The sequence below is a fragment of the Synchiropus splendidus genome, chromosome 14, assembly GCF_027744825.2.
Source record: "Synchiropus splendidus isolate RoL2022-P1 chromosome 14, RoL_Sspl_1.0, whole genome shotgun sequence".
Classification (NCBI taxonomy): domain Eukaryota; kingdom Metazoa; phylum Chordata; class Actinopteri; order Syngnathiformes; family Callionymidae; genus Synchiropus; species Synchiropus splendidus.
The window spans coordinates 4,705,564-4,723,795 of NC_071347.1; the positions used below are offsets into that span (position 1 = coordinate 4,705,564).

General features: G+C 41.8%; 2 protein-coding genes across 7 annotated transcripts in view; both read right to left on the bottom strand.

Annotated features, from left to right (window-relative positions):
- Nucleotides 1-1,423: 1,423 nt before the first annotated feature.
- Nucleotides 1,424-5,238, bottom strand: fezf1 (FEZ family zinc finger 1). Its single transcript, XM_053886037.1, has 4 exons — nucleotides 4,192-5,238; nucleotides 3,307-3,441; nucleotides 2,664-2,796; nucleotides 1,424-1,911 (listed from the first exon to the last, which is right to left on the bottom strand). The coding sequence occupies exons 1-4, from the start codon at nucleotides 4,990-4,992 to the stop codon at nucleotides 1,673-1,675; spliced, it is 1,308 nt and encodes a 435-aa protein (XP_053742012.1). The 5' UTR covers nucleotides 4,993-5,238; the 3' UTR covers nucleotides 1,424-1,672.
- A 3,476-nt stretch (nucleotides 5,239-8,714) lies between these two features.
- The window catches only part of cadps2 (Ca++-dependent secretion activator 2), a 117,498-nt gene continuing 107,980 nt past the window's right edge, over nucleotides 8,715-18,232 (bottom strand). For all 6 annotated transcript variants that reach the window (XM_053884984.1, XM_053884983.1, XM_053884982.1 and 3 more), the window contains 2 exons: nucleotides 11,952-12,056; nucleotides 8,715-11,011 (listed from right to left, as the gene is read on the bottom strand). In XM_053884984.1, the coding sequence (XP_053740959.1) occupies nucleotides 10,841-11,011; nucleotides 11,952-12,056 (276 nt within the window). In that variant the 3' untranslated portion in view covers nucleotides 8,715-10,840. The remainder of the gene's footprint in view (nucleotides 11,012-11,951; nucleotides 12,057-18,232) is intronic.

Genomic DNA, 18,232 nt, shown 5'->3' on the forward strand with positions numbered 1-18,232 from the left:
GAGCGGTTCGAAAGCGAATCAATAATTAATGTCACAAAGGGGTTAACACTTCCAACAGTCTTTGTTCAACTTAAGCCAAAGCTCTTCAGGGTGTGTGTGGAAATTAGACGCGTTAAAATGCCCACTTCATTCATAGGCAATAAAAAACCAAACCTGGTGCCCAACATAATAAAACGCATACGTTAGACTGATGATCTGTCTAATTCTGAAATTTTATTATGAAGTTGAGCATCGCAACTTCCGGTTATTAGGCGACCCAAGTTAGCCTCGGATGACAGACACTACAGTTTTGTTTTAATGTTCAGCGCGTCCCGCGCGGGTGGTCAGACACTTTTGCAGAGCGTTGAGTTGAGATTCACGGTTGTATTAATAAAACGTGAGATTGTGGAACACAACTCGGTGACAGGATCGGGCTGTGGTTGCTATAAAATACTATAACAGGCACAAAGCAACGTGTTTACCAAGCGCAAAGCAGCAACTTCCTGCTGCACTCGGTCGCGAGCTGGGACCTGAAATAACCTCTCCGCTGTTCAGGCCTCGGCTTCGATCGGCTTCCGCGTATGTTTTTATTTTTCTTCATTTAGGTTCTACAGACTTTGCCATGAACAAAGTATGTATCTGTTTTAAATCATATGCCAACAACCCTTAGTTTGAGGAAAGGAAATGGAAGTGGAGTCAAAGAAGTGGAGATGCTGTGATACAATCGAGTCAGTGCTTAAAATCCAGAGGACTCAGACCGGTGTGCACAGGAAAGAGCAACGAGGAATCGGTCATTTACGAGTGTTGAATTCGACTTGACAATTGGTGACGCCGGAAGAGACTTGAACGAAGGGGTCAGTACACAAATTCACCACTAGATGTCTCTTTACACACTTCAGATCAATCGGCGATATGATGAGCGAAAGATGGAGACGACTGGTGAGTTTGAAGTAACGACGCAAGTTCAGGAGTATCGTCCTGTTCTATCTGCTGGAAAGCCGTTTAAGTTGATCTTTGTAAACAAAATAAACTGCAAATATTGCATTGCAATATTGTAAATGTGATTTTAAGTGATGCTTTTTTTTCTTTTCTTAAAATGGAATTAATGATTGATTAGATTTTAAAATGTATGTTCTTTTTCTTGTTCTATATTTTTCTTTAAAAAGAAATCTTAAACATATTGCTAAACATGTTACACATTTATCTGTTCAAAACACTTTGACATTGCTTTTAAAAAGATGATTCAAATATGACATATTTTTCAGATTAATATTTACATCTCACATTTTTTTTGTTTTTCTACATTAAAATGTGCATGCGCACAATTTTTCACGATATATTAATTCCTTGCTGCCCTACAGTCTGTCATTCATTTGGCAGACACTTTATCAACTCCACATTGTTGGCTCTATACTTTATCATGCAAGCGTTGATCTTCTCTTCATATATCTCAGAACAAACCCATGAATGGATCAGGTCATGTGTTAAACTCTGTAAAAATACTCATTGCTGCACAACACAGACACGTCTGGCTTTGTGTGATGTTTTGCCACCAAATACTGATTTAATAAACGAACTGGAGGGAACAAAATAAATAAACTCATTACTTCAGATCACATTTATAAAAATCTTCCTTTGAGGACATAAATCTGAATGAGGACTTCACAGTTCCAGGTCTGACCGGTGCTGAGGATCAGGGCTGCGGCGGCGGCGACTGCAGGCCGCTGGGGTCATGCAGCTTCCTGACGTGCTTCTTCAGGTCAAAGTTCCGGCAGAAACCCTTGCCGCAGGTCGGGCAGGTGAACGGCTTCTTATCATTGTGTGTGTGCATGTGGAAAGTCAGGTTGTAGACCTGGTGGAACGCCTTGCTGCAGATGGAACACTTGAACTGCTTCTCGCCGCTGTGAGTCAGCTTGTGGTTCTTGTAGTTTCCTGAAGGAATTGAAAGATGAGTGAGATTTTTTTTTTTGTTCTGCTGTCTCCAAAATACCAGTATCAGGATAAATGAGCTCTGACACAGACTGAAATAACAACAGCGACATGATGACTGGAGACATTAAAAAAAAAATATTATATGAATTACCATCCACAAAATGAAATGATTAAATATATTTGATGATAAAAAGAAAAGAACATTTAGCACTTAGGACAAATTGTATTTTAAGAACAAATAATACCAGTGTAAGTGCTAAAAAATACCATAATTTGCACCACAAATACTGATGGTACGAGAAGCTTCAACACAGCACGGCAGAGAAATTCTTAATGATCAAATATTTAAAAGCCACTTTGAATCCCAGAGTTGAGATTTAAATCATAACCAGTAATATCACAATAATAATCGATTGGCTCCTTTCAAGAAGGTTAGAAATACCAACGTAGGATATTATTAGGAATAATTGCTGTTTTTGCCAAATAGTTTAAATGGAGCATTTCAAATGTACATATAATGCCCATATTTCCACATATTGTGGTATATATATATATATATATATATATATATATATATATATATATATATATATATATATATATATTCAAAAAATAAGAGGAATGAATAATGATTCGTAATTATTTACTTAACATAGGATGAGTCAGCATGAAATGACGATCACATTAACAAAGCAAAGACACTGGACTGTACAGAAAACTGTTTTATGACAAGAAATATTTTTGTATCTGACCTTTCTGGTGGAATCCTTTGCCGCAGAACTCGCACACGAACGGCTTGTATCCCGCGTGGATGCGAGTGTGCGTGTTGAGCGTGGAGCTGCGGTTGAAGGCTTTTCCACACTGGTTACACTTGTGGGGCTTTTCCTGAGGAAACGGGTGACACTGCATGTTAGGCGTGGACAAAAGACGTCCACTGTTGAGCCATGTGTTTCATCTGAACACTTTGGCAGGAGCCTGAATCAGTTTGGCGAGATCAACTGTCCATCAGAGCCAAGCAGAAACCAAACTGTAATGTAAATTTCACAGATCATCCAGCAAGGAGTCTGACTCCGTGATCTATTTTTGCTATATGATGATGGGTTATAAATACATTGTCTTGGCTGTATTTATTGTTTTAGTCTGGAAGATAAGATTTGTTTCCTGATAAAATCATTTAAACTCTCGGTTATCAAAAAGATAACTTAAGTACAACAAAATGGACTACAAAAAAAAAAGAAAAGTTGCAGTATATAAGCTCATTGATAGCTAAATCGATATCTGACATAATAAATCTGACATATAATATATTTAAGATACGCTGATTGACTAGTTAATGGTTAAAAATGAGCGCATAAATAAATAAAAACCACACGCTTCAACATGAAACGCAAGTACCTGAGTGTGGATGATCTTGTGACGACACAAAGTGCTCGCCTGCCGGAAGCCTTTTCCGCACACTTTGCACACAAACGGCCGCGCTCCCGTGTGCACGGGCATGTGGCGCGTCAGGTTATAGTGCGCGTTAAACACCTGCAACACAGGGATCCCGGTTATGTCACACATATATTGTCAGACACCGCCAATGCAATGGGACATATGTGGCCAGAACAGTACCAGGTTGACTGGCTTTGAAAAAGCAATATGCATATTTTATATGAGCACAGGTGTAATTTAAAGTAAATACTCCAGCGATATGAAGCCAGTTTCCGACAATGCATCCACCATTTACGACTGAAAGTGAAGGAATTTCCCGCCAACACATTTGTTCGTTTTATCTGAAACCGGAAGCGGGCTGTTATCATTTATTTAAAAAGCGCGTTCGAAGTTGCAAAACATCCGCATGACCTTGTGTTGGATTTCGTTCGTAAAAAGTGATCAAAACAAAATAGTACTTGAACAAAAACAATCTGTGGCCTGGATGAAAGCAGCTAAACCATTTCGAATAAATCAGTAATCGTCAATGTTTCCGATTAAATCTACTTACTTACTTACTTACTTACTTACCACACTTAGTGTGTGTATTAATATGTCAGCATAAACAGAAAAATGAGCCAAATCTAAATAAGATTTAATCCGAATTGTATTTTTTTTAGATTAATTGTGATATTAATATTTTTCTGTCAGTGTTCACTATTTAGCTCTCTAATATAAAAAAAAATGTAACGCATTATGTTGTAGTATAGTTATCTTATTAAACATAAATAGAGCAACAGATTTGTTGTGTTGCAGTTTGAGTGTGTTTTTCTTCGACCGTCTGTCCAGCAGGTGTTCGGGTCTCACCTTGCCGCACACCTCGCATGTGAAAACTTTGGGTTTGTTTCCGGGGCAGGAGCCGTTGAGCCGGGACGCCGCGGCCGCCGAGCTCTTGAAGATCTTGTCCGTCAAGATCTGGTCCCGCTCCTTCATGTAGCTGTGGATCTGGCTCGGGGACAGGTCCTTGAAGGCCTGCACGCCGGAGCCCGGGTACCGCTCCCCGGCCTGCTGCAGGTTGGGCTTGCTCTTCTCCTCCAGCAAGGCTTTGTGCCGGGCGCTCAGCAGGTACGAAGCCATCGGGTGCAGGTTGACAAGTCCGGCTGGCGGGGGACACGCGGCCCCGTCCCCGCCGCAATTCAAGTAGCACACGGTGCTCACGGCCGGGAAGGGGGACTGGTTCACCACCCGCGGGCGGAAAAGTTTGTATTGCCCGGCGGTCTGAGTCGCAGCCGGGTCCTCTTGCTGGTTCTTGTAGCTCAGTCCAAAACCCAAAAGGTCCGGAGCGTTTTCGGGGTGTCCCGCGTCCAAGCCGGTGATGCTCAGCCGGTGGCCCGGTTCGTAACCCAGCGGCACCAGCGGGATCATGCAGTGAAGCGAGGATGGACAGACATCAGCGATCCCCACGGGAGCGGAGCGGAACCAGCTGGGGAGTGGGATCGACTTGGGCTCGGGCGTCCTGGCCATAATCCGGTCGATGGAGAAAGCGAGAGGTTTGCTGCTGCCGCCGCCGCCGGTACCGGTGCCGAGCACGTCGGAGGCGGTGGGCTGAGTCCCGGGAGCCGGGGGGGAGCCCAGGATCCCCGCTGAGCGATGAACAGGTCCGTCCATCACAGGGCGACGACACCGAGCTGCTGGAAGGGGGAACCGGGGTCCGTGTTGCTCCTCACCGGCCCGCTGCAAAGGGCATCATCAGCTGGGGAACCCCCCACTTAGTCGCCGCGGATGGTCGCTCGATAGCGGCGTGCGGAGAAGCCGAGACCTCCGCGATCGTTAGAGTCCTGGAAGGAGCGACGGAGAGTCGATTGTGGTTCGATTGTCAGTCGGAGGAGGAGCAGAGGAGGAGGTCGTCCTCTGCCTGGCAGGACTCCTGTTCAACTGGAGGCTCTCTGGTAAATCCCGGGTCTCCTTGTGGCTTGGTGTGACATCACGTTTAATCCGGGCACGCCACAGCGGGTCAGCTGCTGTCGGGTCACATCTGGGCACTTCTCGCCTCCGGAACTTCAACATGGATCCCGATGTCAAAGCCCGAACAGAAAAGTGATCCCAGCGCGTCAGTTTAAGCACCAATCCAATATTTTCCTCTCGCGGACTTCTCCTTGCTTTCGCATCCTTGTCTTCCACTTGAGCATGGAGAGAAAAAAGCCGCACAATACGCGCGTTAAAACCGAATTCCATCACTAAGGAGTCCGTCCACTCCGTCATCCAAGTGAATAAATCTGAAGTTTATATGTCAAAATATGTTGCACAGATGCATCGCTGAGATGAAATTATTATTTTAAAAACAGTGACATGAAAACAGAATTACATGTCTTTTAAAAACACTAGCAACTAGTATATTTAAAAATAAAATTACATGCAGTGAGATGAATGAACCGCCGTACAGAAATGCAGATATAGACTTGACGTATCTGAGGTTCCATCGCCATTTCAAATAAAATTGATTTTGAATTGAAATTTCAGGGCATAGTTATGTTGAAAGGGCCTCAAGGCCTTGACACGCACCACTCCACAGTTGTTTACTTGGAACTTGTGCTTAGTTCTCACTTGAATAATTCCTTCAAAATGGATATTTTTGTGAGCTAAAATGATTATCGGAAAATATATATAGTTTCTATTTTTGCATTGTCAATTGAAGCCGCTCGATTGAAATTCTTAAAAAAAAAAAAAAAAAAAAAAAAAAAAAAACGCGCCTCACATTCGTTCAAAAGAACGAGGCGAGCGTGAGATTATGAAGACAGAGGTGGGAGTTTGCGGGAGGAAAAACGCTGAAGGTAGAAGAGTCGGTGACAGAGAGTGTCGCTGGTTTGAGGGAGTGCGCGTGGGTGTGATGGAGAAAAGGGAAAACATTTGGAAACGAGACAAAAATCTGACTTACATCTTTAAAAATTGCTTCGCGGCAAACTCGAGGTTAAAGCCTCGACTCGGGAATGCGAGGAGGCATCAGGCATAGGATGGAATTGGAATTGTTTCAGGAGCTGAAGAACCAATGCAACCAGTGACTTAGCAGATGTAGCTTTGAAATTAAACAGTGCATGACTTAAATAAATTAAAAAAGAAGATTGAATTCATGTTCATAAAAAATGGCATCCGACTATATATATATATATATATATATATATATATATATATATATATATATATATATATATATATATATATATTCTATTCTATTAGCATTCTATTTTTATTAGTGATGTATGAACATTATTTTTATTATTATTATTATGTCCTTCCCAGCGTAATAAGAAGTAAGAAGCATCATGGAATAATAAATAAAATTAAAAAAAATAGTAACGTTTGCTGGTGAAAAATAAATAAATAAATAATAATTAAAAAAAAAATAAAAAATATATATATATATATATATATACACACACACACACCCTGTATACGTCATGTAGGAGGGATATCTCAGAGTCTCAGCCTAGCGAGCTGGCCTGGGACTCAGACAACGACTGAATGACTTCATTGGAGACTGTCGAGACAACTGATGGTAAGATAAGATACATGGTAAGAAGCAACCTGCTAGAAATGTTTTGATGCCACTCACTGCAGCTGACCTGCGGGAGACGCAGCTCTGCTCCAAGTCTCAGCTGGATGACAGGGCTCCTGAAATGTAGCAGAGAAGATCATGAAGTAAAGAACAATCAAAAAAGACCAATGCTATCACACAAATGACATGAAACAAAGGCAAGATTTCAAGACAAATTCTCACCAAACTTGCACTTTATTTGAAAATGCACTGATCGCAGCTCCTGGACACAGGACGGCGGTTTTGCCTGAAGGAAAACAAATTCCACTACATGGAAGAAGAAATCATTTACACACACCAATACTGGCGCACGAGGGGAGGAAAACTCCCCAATGTCAATGAAACAACTTGTGTGATGTGCGGTAATATTTGCGTACATTAAAAATACGGCCAAATTTCATTTGTATTTTCTATATCTTCGTCCAGAAGCGCGTCATAGTTAATACCATTCACTCATAAATTATTGTGGAAGGTGAAATTCTGCACCTCGAGGGTCAAAATGGGTAAGTATAAAAGGGCTTTAGTAATTCATGCAATGCCTGTAAAAAGTAGTTTATTTTGAATCCAATATTTTTGAAATGCATTTAGAGCATTAAGAAATGATTGATGCCCAGCATTGCAGTTCACGTCTGAGAGTGAGATTTGGTTGTCAGAGGTCTGCATCATCATGGCCAATGAGATGAATGAATACGGATTGGAGAGAAGAGTTCTGTGTATTAATATAAAAAAAAAGGACTGTAAAGCAGCCCCACCAAAAGGACGGCGAAGACAGACGTAGTTAAGTCGACATTCTGTGGTGACTCATCATTGACTGAATGTATATTAAATTGAATGTGTATTGAAAGTAACTGAATTGAAATGTGCAGTCAACGTACAATATTTACATTATCCGCGCTGCAAATGACTAGTGAGAGTTCTACAGATTAAAGATCCTCTGGGTCGGAGTACAATAATTACAATAATAATCGAATATCTCATGTAATAATTATTCGTACTTAATTATTACACAATGATGATTGACAGAGCAGCTATAACGATGAGAAAATATTTATAATGATTAGAAAAACAACGATAAGTTGACACGATTATAAGATTTGAGGTCTGTGTGCTACCGTTTTTCTCCCACGTGAAAGAGCCGTGCGAGTCACAGCAATGGTACACAAGCACCCTTCAGTCCAGGGCCACATGTACACAGTACTTGCAGTACGTGAATAAAGGAGCCCCCTGGTGGACGATACTTCCACCGCATAAATCACCTTAATAACGAGCACAACGTCAGAGTTCTTCAGCAGTGGAACTGAAAAGCATGATGACTATCAATATCAATAAAAATCGAAATCTTTTTAACCTCTTCAGTTTGAGTTCATGACTCAATTTAGGATTATGCATCGTTTTTTGAAAAGCTTCTGAGCATAACATGCTTACTATGAAAGGAAATGTGAATAAATAAATCGATATTATTTCATGCTTAAGGTTTAGTGCAGCCAGCTGGCGTCATCTTCTCAGTATTCCACAATCTCTACACTCTCAGAACCTTTGACAGCAGCTCCCAGATGAAATGCAGCATCAAATGGAGCAGCCTTTCAACCAGCAGCACTAGAAGACAAGAGAGTCAAATGACGGAGACGAAGTCACAGACAGAGCAGCGGTGATCGTGGAACTGTTCTGTCAAATCAAACAACTGAAACACCAAATACCTGCAGTCACTGAGCTGATGCCGAAGGCATCCTGAATATGCAGACTTAAAACTTAGATGAGTGATTACTGAGGGAGGGAAAAATAAACAGCGACTTTGAAAACATGTTTATTTGTGACACTTGGATCAAACACCTGAACAAAACAGGTCGATATAAATATATTTCTCATTATAGTATTTTTGGCATTCAAACTGCACTGACACAAACTGGACATGAAAAAAACCCGAAAATAACCTTGTACTGTCAACTATTATTCTGAACGACGATTCATAACACAAAGAAAAGACTCGACACAGTCCAGATCTGGCAGTCTGTGAGCACAATTCTATGACGTTTGATCGATATGATGCACATCAGGCAGAACAATCACACCACGGCTCCATAATGCTCTTCACAATATAGTTAACATCACAATGAACAGAGGTGACGGCAGATCTACGACTATACCAATAAACAGTCCAGTGGCTCAACAATGACTCCCCACAAAGGACGTCACACGGTGAAGCGCACGACTCCAGCGACTAACCTTGTTTAACAAAACGTCCCGCGAGAGGTCAGATGGAAGTAGTTCAGAGTCAGACTGGAGCTGCAAGAGTTCGCACATCCAACATACGGATGATTTAAAAAAAAAAAAAAAAAACCTTGAAGAAATCAATAACAGCGCTGAACCTAGTGGTTGGAGAAACTCTCAGAAGAAAAAAAAAAGAATTTTAAGAATGTAATTTTTATGCTGAGGCGTACACTGAGATTTCAAAAATGAATAATTTTTGTGAGGATGTTTGGGTAAAATTTCCTGTATACTGTAGTAATAACATAAAAAGTAACAAAAAAAGAACATAAAAAATATCAAAACATTTTTAGGAGATAATTTCTATCAATAAAATGGATTGTAAAAAACAGTTCAGCAATTAGAAGACAACAAAAACATATCCTGTTTTGATTCCATCACAATGTCTTTGCTTCTTTATTCCATTCCTCCTGTACTAACAACAAAAGTTCAATATGTGTGTTGCACTTCGACTGTCATTCCCTGAATAGTTTTCCAGCGCAAGTCGATTCTGTGTGTTGAAGATTTTGTTGTTACCTGCTTCGTCTACAGTCACTGCCAAAGTGACGGCCATTTTCTTCTTTGTAAATTCAAAGTTCAACGCTCTGAAAGGCTCTGAAACTCCCCGTGATAGTTTCCATTGACTGTTCAAACCTCACAGCTCCAATCTGAACCGCTCTCTCTGAGAATAAATCAGAACGTTTGGCACATGAAGCTGTGAAAACGGCAGGAAATTGAAGACAACAAATTGACATCAATCAATCGTTATGGCTGCAGACGGCGGGAGGCGTGACTTCCTGTCCGGCGGGCGACGGAGGGACGGACCTCTGTCCTCCGCAGCGATCAGCTCATATATTCACGGCCGTACATTCAAGACTTCAGTCACGGTCATGTTCCCGGAGTTCAGGTCCGACAGATCAGGATCCTCAGTCGTGACAAAAGACCAGAACCTTCATCTACTAGAAACAAAGCTGAATAGAATCCAACCTCTTTCTTCAACGCCTCACATGACTTCCTGACATCGTCTTGGGAAGCTAGCTAACATCACTCTTTATGGACATGAATATTATTCATCACTAACAAGGGGCTTCAAATATGCGTTCTAATTTGCTACACCACACTGCGACTCCTCATGATTAACATTCTTCTACTTCTCTTGCAACATTCATTTGAAAACGTTCAGCATAGTTTCTATCGAATCAACACCGCTATCAACTAGTTGGCTAGTTTCTGCTCCATAACACAGGTATTTTGCGTAGTTTACTTCCTCTTTTATATCATTTAACAACCTGTCTTTGTGTGGTTATTTCATATCTTGTCCTCAGTGGTAAGACCGCAGCACATAAAGTGTCTGTTTCTTTACTTTACATATTGAAAATGCACAAGACGTGTTCCGGCAGTCGGACAGAAACCAGCATGTGATAGGCAGCGTGGAGGTTTTTGTTCTACTCAACTCTATCATATAGCAACACATAAGAACAACGGACATCAACTTTGTGCATTTTCAATATGTACAATGAGTAAAATGGACAACAGCCTGCTTCCACTTCTGGCTTTGGTGAACTACTTTGTTGTGATGCTGGAAAACTGGGTGAAGCTAGTGTTTCCAGGTCTCGTGTCACTGAGAGAGAGAAGATCTTGACCTGCCCTGAGCAAGCGAGAGACATGACATGCTTGTGTTCAGTCGTCTTCCTCATCGCTGTCCCTCATGCTGATGCCCTGCAGGCCGTCCCCTGCCTTCACCGCCGCGGTGGCCTCCTCCACCGTCAGCCGGTTGTAGATGGTCTCATAGCTCTTGTTGTTCAGGGTTCCATCCAGGACTCCTTGCAGCCGGAAGTCTCGGTAGGTTTTCTGTGGAGGAAGCAGGGGGTGAAGTTTAAAAAAGGACTGCTGGAACACACCGAGCCGAGACAGCTGCACGTGACGTGACAAAGGCTCAAGGACGGGCTGAGCTTTTCACGTTCAGGGTAGGGAGGCCAGTTCTGAGGGCCTCTGAGGGGTTTTACCTTCACTCTGGAGCTATTATACACCAAGTCATTTTGCTTTTAAAGGAGATCTGGCACGTCTGCATCCATTAGGAAACCAAGCAAAGACAAAAGCGGCTGCGGTTCAGTGGAGCCTCTCCTTTGTGATGAAGTCCTTCAAGGACACTTTCGCACCGTTTGACTTGGCTTGTCTTTTATTCTCAGACTCAAATTGATTTTTAGACGGTTGATGCACTTAAGTTCATTAGTCTTCTTCTGTTGGCAGCAGAAGACCTGGGAGGATTCTTCCACGGCACGCAGGCGATTAAGATCATTTTTACCATTTTCAGTCATTTTTCAACCAGCAGTGCTGATGGTTTAAAACCTTAACTTGAGAGACCTCTGGCGGAAGCGAACCGACTGCCCAAAGCTTGTAAACACATCCCCATTCACTTCTATGACTTCCACTCATGTGACTAAAATAATCAACTTTTATGTGTTGAGTACTACACTCTACCGTACTTATTGCACTACCAATACAGGTGTCTATAATGTGGACCATTACATTTGGTAGATGGTGGTTCATCTGTCCCAACTGCATTGCCTTTTTTCAGTGGTACCTTCTGTAGAGTTTTTTATTACGAACGTATTGTTGTGACCTTTTTAAATTAATAAATACACAATCACATCCTCCCTGTTCAGCACCAAGTGCTACAGAAAGCCGCAGAAGGATTGTCTCATTGCTTTGTCACTCTTTGCTTTTACAGAGGTTCCTCCAACGATCTGAAACTTCCTTGTGTCTGGTGACTTCCTGTTATTGAGCTCACCTTGACAATCTTGATGAGTGTTTTCAGCTGAAACATATGGAGCTGCAGGTCCAGCCTGTCGGTCAGCCAGATGCACACAGCCTTCATGGTGCTTGTGTACCATTGCTGGAAGCAAAAGAAACCACGTTTAAGGGAATACAATGTTACATGTGCAGAGACAGAATGAGAGCGTTTTCCTCATGACTCTTTATCTTGAGCCCACCAATCACAACTCATCCCATCCACCAGGGAGGGATACTGAAGTGTTCCCAGGTCAGCTGCCACAGACTGTCTCCGGGGTCTGCCAAGGATCTGCTTCCTACACCTGATGCAGCTCTCAGTCTCACACCCCATTCTGACTCAAATCTACAGCCTTGAACTCAACCGGCTTAGTCATCAGTAAAACCAAGTGGTGAGACCACCGAAGCAAAGACGCTCACCGCCTTCGCTTTACAGCGAAATTAAAAAGTACTGAACACAACAGGGCACAAAGGGCAAGTCAATTCCCTTAAGACTAACTTACCAGGAATACAGAATGAGCTGACACCCGTGTACCCCATAATCCAAGTCAAGGAAACAACTTGGCTAGCAAAATGTCATGAACCTTCCAAGTTCCTGCACTGCTGCTCTTAAATCTCAAGTTTGATCAAACCTCAGATTCTCCTCTGCAATAACCCAGATTAATACCCATGTAACACCCACTTGCCTTTTTTTTTAAAAAAAGGGGGAGCCACCACTTCTGTCATCCCAGATGTTCATGCAATGTTGCCCACTGTCTGTGGGAGTGAGGTGCCTCTGAAACTAACTTTCTGTTAATGCCTGTTGTCAAGAACAACAGCGTCACTCCAGTCACTGTCAGAGATACCCTGACCTGTCAAAGCACCAAGGGACCACACGGCAGTTGTCGAGAGTCACTGACTCCCTGGGTCTTTTTGTTGGACGGACTGATAGCAGAACAAAAAATATCTTTTTAGCTTTGACTTAGCTGATACCTCAAATAACAGATGAGTGAATGCTCAAAACCTTCAAGGTCAATGAGACAATGACAATTCATTGTCCTTACCTGATGAGTGCTGCTCAGTCAGAACCATTCATTTTCAAGTATGAACACACACGGCTCAGGGAGGTGAAATCGAAAGAAGTTTGAGACACTTCAATCAATGAAGGTTTTTCTTAATGTAGCGGCATTTAAATGAGACAGATGTCCGGCTGAACTTGATGCTCATCTCACATTTCCTTTTGTTTCAGGGGTTAAACATCAAAAGCGCAAGATCAGTCTGGACTGGATCCATTCAATTGGACACTTCACTGAATGAAAAGTCAGAATATCATTTTGATGCCATCGAATTGAAGACTGAACGAGTATTAGAGTCACAGATGAAAGCTATAGAAAAAACAACGCGTCACAGCAACGATCCAGCTTTGTCCAGAGCAGGAAGCCAACAGTTTTCATGGTGAGGCCACAGAATACCTCACCAAAATACTCAATACAAGTAAAAAAAAGGTAACAGGGTAAACTTTCTATCAACCAGTGTATGATTCAAAGCAAAACTCAATACTCAAACACAATTGTAAAGACAGCATAGATGTACACAAGGATTCAGAAAATGTATTGTATAGGTCGCAAGCTTGGACCTCAATGATATTCTTTAATGGAATCAGGAGAAAAGCCCTTTATCTCGATAACAGCAACCCTTTTGCCATTTTCAAAGTCAGGAGGCCAAGAGCAAACACCCCGTGGAGAACCTCAGTCACACAAGCTAGGCGATGCTTCAAAAGAACATAGACAGTCGCATTATGCTAAAAGCGATACTGTTGCTCCGCGAACAAGAAACGCATATCAGCTGCCGAGACATAGATTTATTTCAAAAAACATTTGTGGCGACAGCCAAGCAAGGTCGAAAGGTATGTGGCATTAAAACAGCAAAACATTTACTTGTTCAAGGATGTCAATTTGACGTACAGCTGAATGCAGAACATCACACAGAGTTCATGGCTCTGCTTTCATCACTGATCAAAAAGATAAAAAAGGCACTGCCTTGTATTCCTTATTTAATGCTTTTTTTTCTTCACACCTTTTTCCACGAGGCGGGAATCAAACATTTCTCACTTGCCACACCATTCAAAGTGACGCCAGTTAAATGCTCACATAAAGGTGGGTTTATTCAGCTTCCAGTCGAGCCAGAATACGGGTGGAAATTGCTGCGACACGGTAATGACCTGGAATATTCAGATGTTCTCTACGAGACCCGATGAAAATTAATTCCATGCTGACAAGTGCTGTAATTGCCTCCTAATAAAAGAGAGAAAAACAGCTCAAAGGTTGTTTAACGCACTTGACAAAAGCCTCAACATGTCCACAATCAGTCTGCAGTAATGGCAATCGCTTACCGTGTTAGCGACCTCTGACCTCTCCCAGTTGGCCCATAATTATTCAGTCAGAAAACAAGGTTTTTCCACACCAACTTACTGAATGTCAAATACTTTCATGTCCATTCACAAATGAGAGTTTAAATGATGTTTTAGTCACATTTGCCATTCATACTACTAAATACATAGCAAGACTTGGGCTACGCCTCTCAGTAACCTGGTTTCTCATCCAGCAAATTCTACATTACAAGGGGAAGAGACACGTTTTCAAACATTGATGGGGCTTACCTAATTGCCCAACTTCAGAGAAGATGGCTTTGTGGAGAAAAAACAAAAAAACAAGTGGGTATCATGACAATCAGCAATACATGGCGATCTAAAGTGCTGCAGGAGGCAGATTAGCTCTATGCTAATCTGAAAAAAACTAAATGTCAACTTTACCTCAGGTCATCTCTCTGACAGCATTGGTTTGGACGTCTGTTTGTCAATATAGGTCAAGAACATTTTGATGAAATTCTTTGGACATGTCAGAAAGGGATTCAATTATAGCAAGCAAGTTTGTTCGGTCTAACAAAGTTTCTAAAGATTGCTCCATTCACTTCCATTACATCAGGTCAAGTGACTGGCTACAGTAAAAAAATGTTGCGTCTCTGGTGGCAAAATGTGGAAGTGAAGATTTGCTCATTCATCCATATATAATAAATAAAAATATAATATTTAAAATACATGTAAAACAATGAGAAAATGAAAGGCTCACTGGCGGTATGTGCTGTCCCAGTGCCTTTCTTGATTTACATTTTGGAGGACCCTGAGGGGTTTGAGTGTTCCAGTGAACCTGAAGAGCCAAATTGTCCAGGTAGCGTCTACCACGATAAACAGGTACGAGGTGAGAACTGGTTTAGAGTCATTCAAGAACTTGCATATGCATATTATATGTTATGGCTGGACTTCAGTCTCTGGGACACCGTCGAAAAGGCGTGGCTCTGTCACCTCCAGAGGGATGGTTCAAGGCAGGTGTGCTGGGGACTGGGCACTTGGAGGCCTTCCCAAATTGTCTCATTTTCAGAAGGGAAGAAAATGACCAGGGCTGGAGCTTAAACCATTTTTTTTGGTCAGAATATGTTTTGGGGCTCTGTTGCCCTTTAGACACTTTCTTCGGATCTACTTGAGTGGCGCGCACCCCCTCGCCTCCCTCAGGCCCCCTCCCTCTCTAACAAGTCTCGCAGACCGATAATCAGCTGCCTGACGGGCAACACGCGAGCCACGTTAGTCATCGCTGAAAACCAGTTTGAATTTGTTGCCTTAATTGAGCAGATTAGAGGACGAGAGTGGAAGCAGATGGAGAGAATATGTGTCGGAGCAGGGAGGTCTGGGTTCCTGTCAGAAACAATAGTGGCGTGATGAATTGGGAGGCGGACCCCCGCTGCTGTCACAGTATTGATGTCATTTACACAAATCACACATATTCTTGCCTTGGCAGCGGAGGAAAAATGGCCAGAAGTGCAGGATTTAGACTGAGGCTCAAACAAGTACAAGTGCACTGCTCGCTGAAACTAGATTTTTAATGACATTTCAACGCATAACTATATGTTCAATTAATGAATTACGGCCAAAAATAATTACTTGATCCAAATAACAGATAAACCACCAATGAAAGAATGAGAAGAGTCACCGGAACACTTCCACCCTGGTCTTTAATCTCATGGGTACGGGATTTAACAGAACTAAAGTTTGATCACTCCAAATACTAAAATGAGATTCATCAAGATTAGTGAAATACATGATGACATTTCAGTTTTTTTTTTTTTTTTTGGCATTTTGTAATTATCAAATAGTTCTTAAAATCAAATTTTAGCTTCAAGTTCAGAAGGGAAACCTTTTGTCTTGAAATATCAGCAAGATTAAAAAAAGTAACATTTTGTATTATAAACAAATGCTACCTTCATATTGATTGAAAAAGAAACATTCACTATATATATATATATATATATATATATATATATATATATATATATATATAGTTTTATACATTCAAAGAGAATGTTCTTCATTATGATATTGCATGTGCAAGGTCACGTCAGTGTTGGATATTTAGCTTAAAGTATTTCCGCTGCTTCAACAAGATGATTCATCTCCTGATATAAAGAGGACGGAGTTGCTGGAAACACAGCCGTCACCCGCTGAGATCGGAGAGAAAACAAATAAACGGACACTCGTGTGGATCATGAACGCATCAGTGGCTGCGGCACGTCTCCGCCTGGCTTTATTGCTCGCTTTAACTCAATATTTCTCCTCCGTCTTTATTTTGGCGAGTGCTTTCGAACCTTCAGTTTAAAGAAGAGGCGCTAAATGAATTTGTCTCGGCCCTCTTAGATGCAGGAAAACAAGACAATTGCATATCCGCGATACGGAGTGCGGGGTGCCTGAAGCAGCTGTACCAGTTAATTTTCTGCACACAGAGTACAAGTGTGTGTGCTGGAAAGCGGAGTGAAGACACTTCGAGGCCTCATCATCACCTCCTCCCTTGCGCATGACTAGGTGCTTCTGAGCTCCATTAGACTCATTTTCCCCACGAAAAATACACACGTACAGAGGCTTTCACACATACACACACTTGCAGCCCTCGGAGGACACAGCGGGCGGCAGAAATACATCTCTGTGATGTCGTGCTGCTAATGTGGACAAATGTTTGAGCGACCATGTCTACCGCAAAGTACCACGTCGGCGAGCTCAGGCAACTCACCGCAAAGTTATTCCTATAAGTCTGAATCCTGAGAGGAGACAGGAGGGTAAAGAAAATGGACAGTGTTTCGGAGACAGAGGGATGTTGGTGCTGACTCCCACAGGGAGAGACGGCAGCTTTCAGTGGTTCCTAAGTGATAAACAGGTCAACAGAAGCGGTTGGTGGTTAAGCGTAAAGAGAACTGGAGCTGTTCTCAATCTTTAAAAGAACCAACAGAAAACACACATGTGTTTAGCACAATAGAGCTTGTTGCATTGAAACTCCTTTATTGTTTCATTTCCAAAAGATTCGAGGTGAAATGTAGGGTTTTCTTAGGAGGCAGTAAGGGGCCATTTGAGCGCATTTGAGTGTGTCAGAAACACGTTCAGTATTTCAGTGGACGAATTTGATTCATGAGCAGCTTTTTGATATCGACCATACAATAAATGGAGGACGACAGGCAGGCTGCCTGAGCATTCCTTAAGTCTTCTTCTCATGAGCGCTGTGGAGTGTTGAGTCCTGCCCCGGAAGAATGGAGACATGTGCACCTTTTAGAGACTCAGTTTTCCTCGCATTAAAACATTGACATTTTGTACAGTTTAAGAGGTGTGGCGCATGCAAGTCACACAGAGTGTGGACTGTATAATGTGTAATTACACAGTTCTTATGAGCATTTCTATAACTTAGAACCTAGAAACAGCACCTAATGAAAACGATCAATAAAGGACTGCTTGAGAATTGAACATTTCATATAGTGTACAGAGAGAGAGAATTTAATATTGATAAGTTATTACTCGATTAGGAGAGCGTGAGTCGTTTTTTTCATGATCTTCAGAAAAACACGCTTAAAAAAATGTGTGAACAGCTATTAATGTAAACAAAACTTTAAAAATGAATACATTCCAATTACGAGGAATAACAAAAATAAATGGCTACCCATGAATGAAGGATTTACCAAGGACTAAGGGAATAATAGTACTATTACAGAGTGCAACTCCTGGCTGGATGTGAGAAGAAAACCATTATACCAAAAAGCCCAGGTGATGTCCTCATTACATGTTCAAACAAAGTGAGTGCTTTCAAAGTGGAGAAGCAGTGGCTCCACTTTGAGTCTTGTGACTACTGTACCTGATATTCTAGAACCTCAAACTGAAATACAGTTCACTGTCGCGCTAAATTCATTGAATGAAATAGTATTCGAACAATTAGA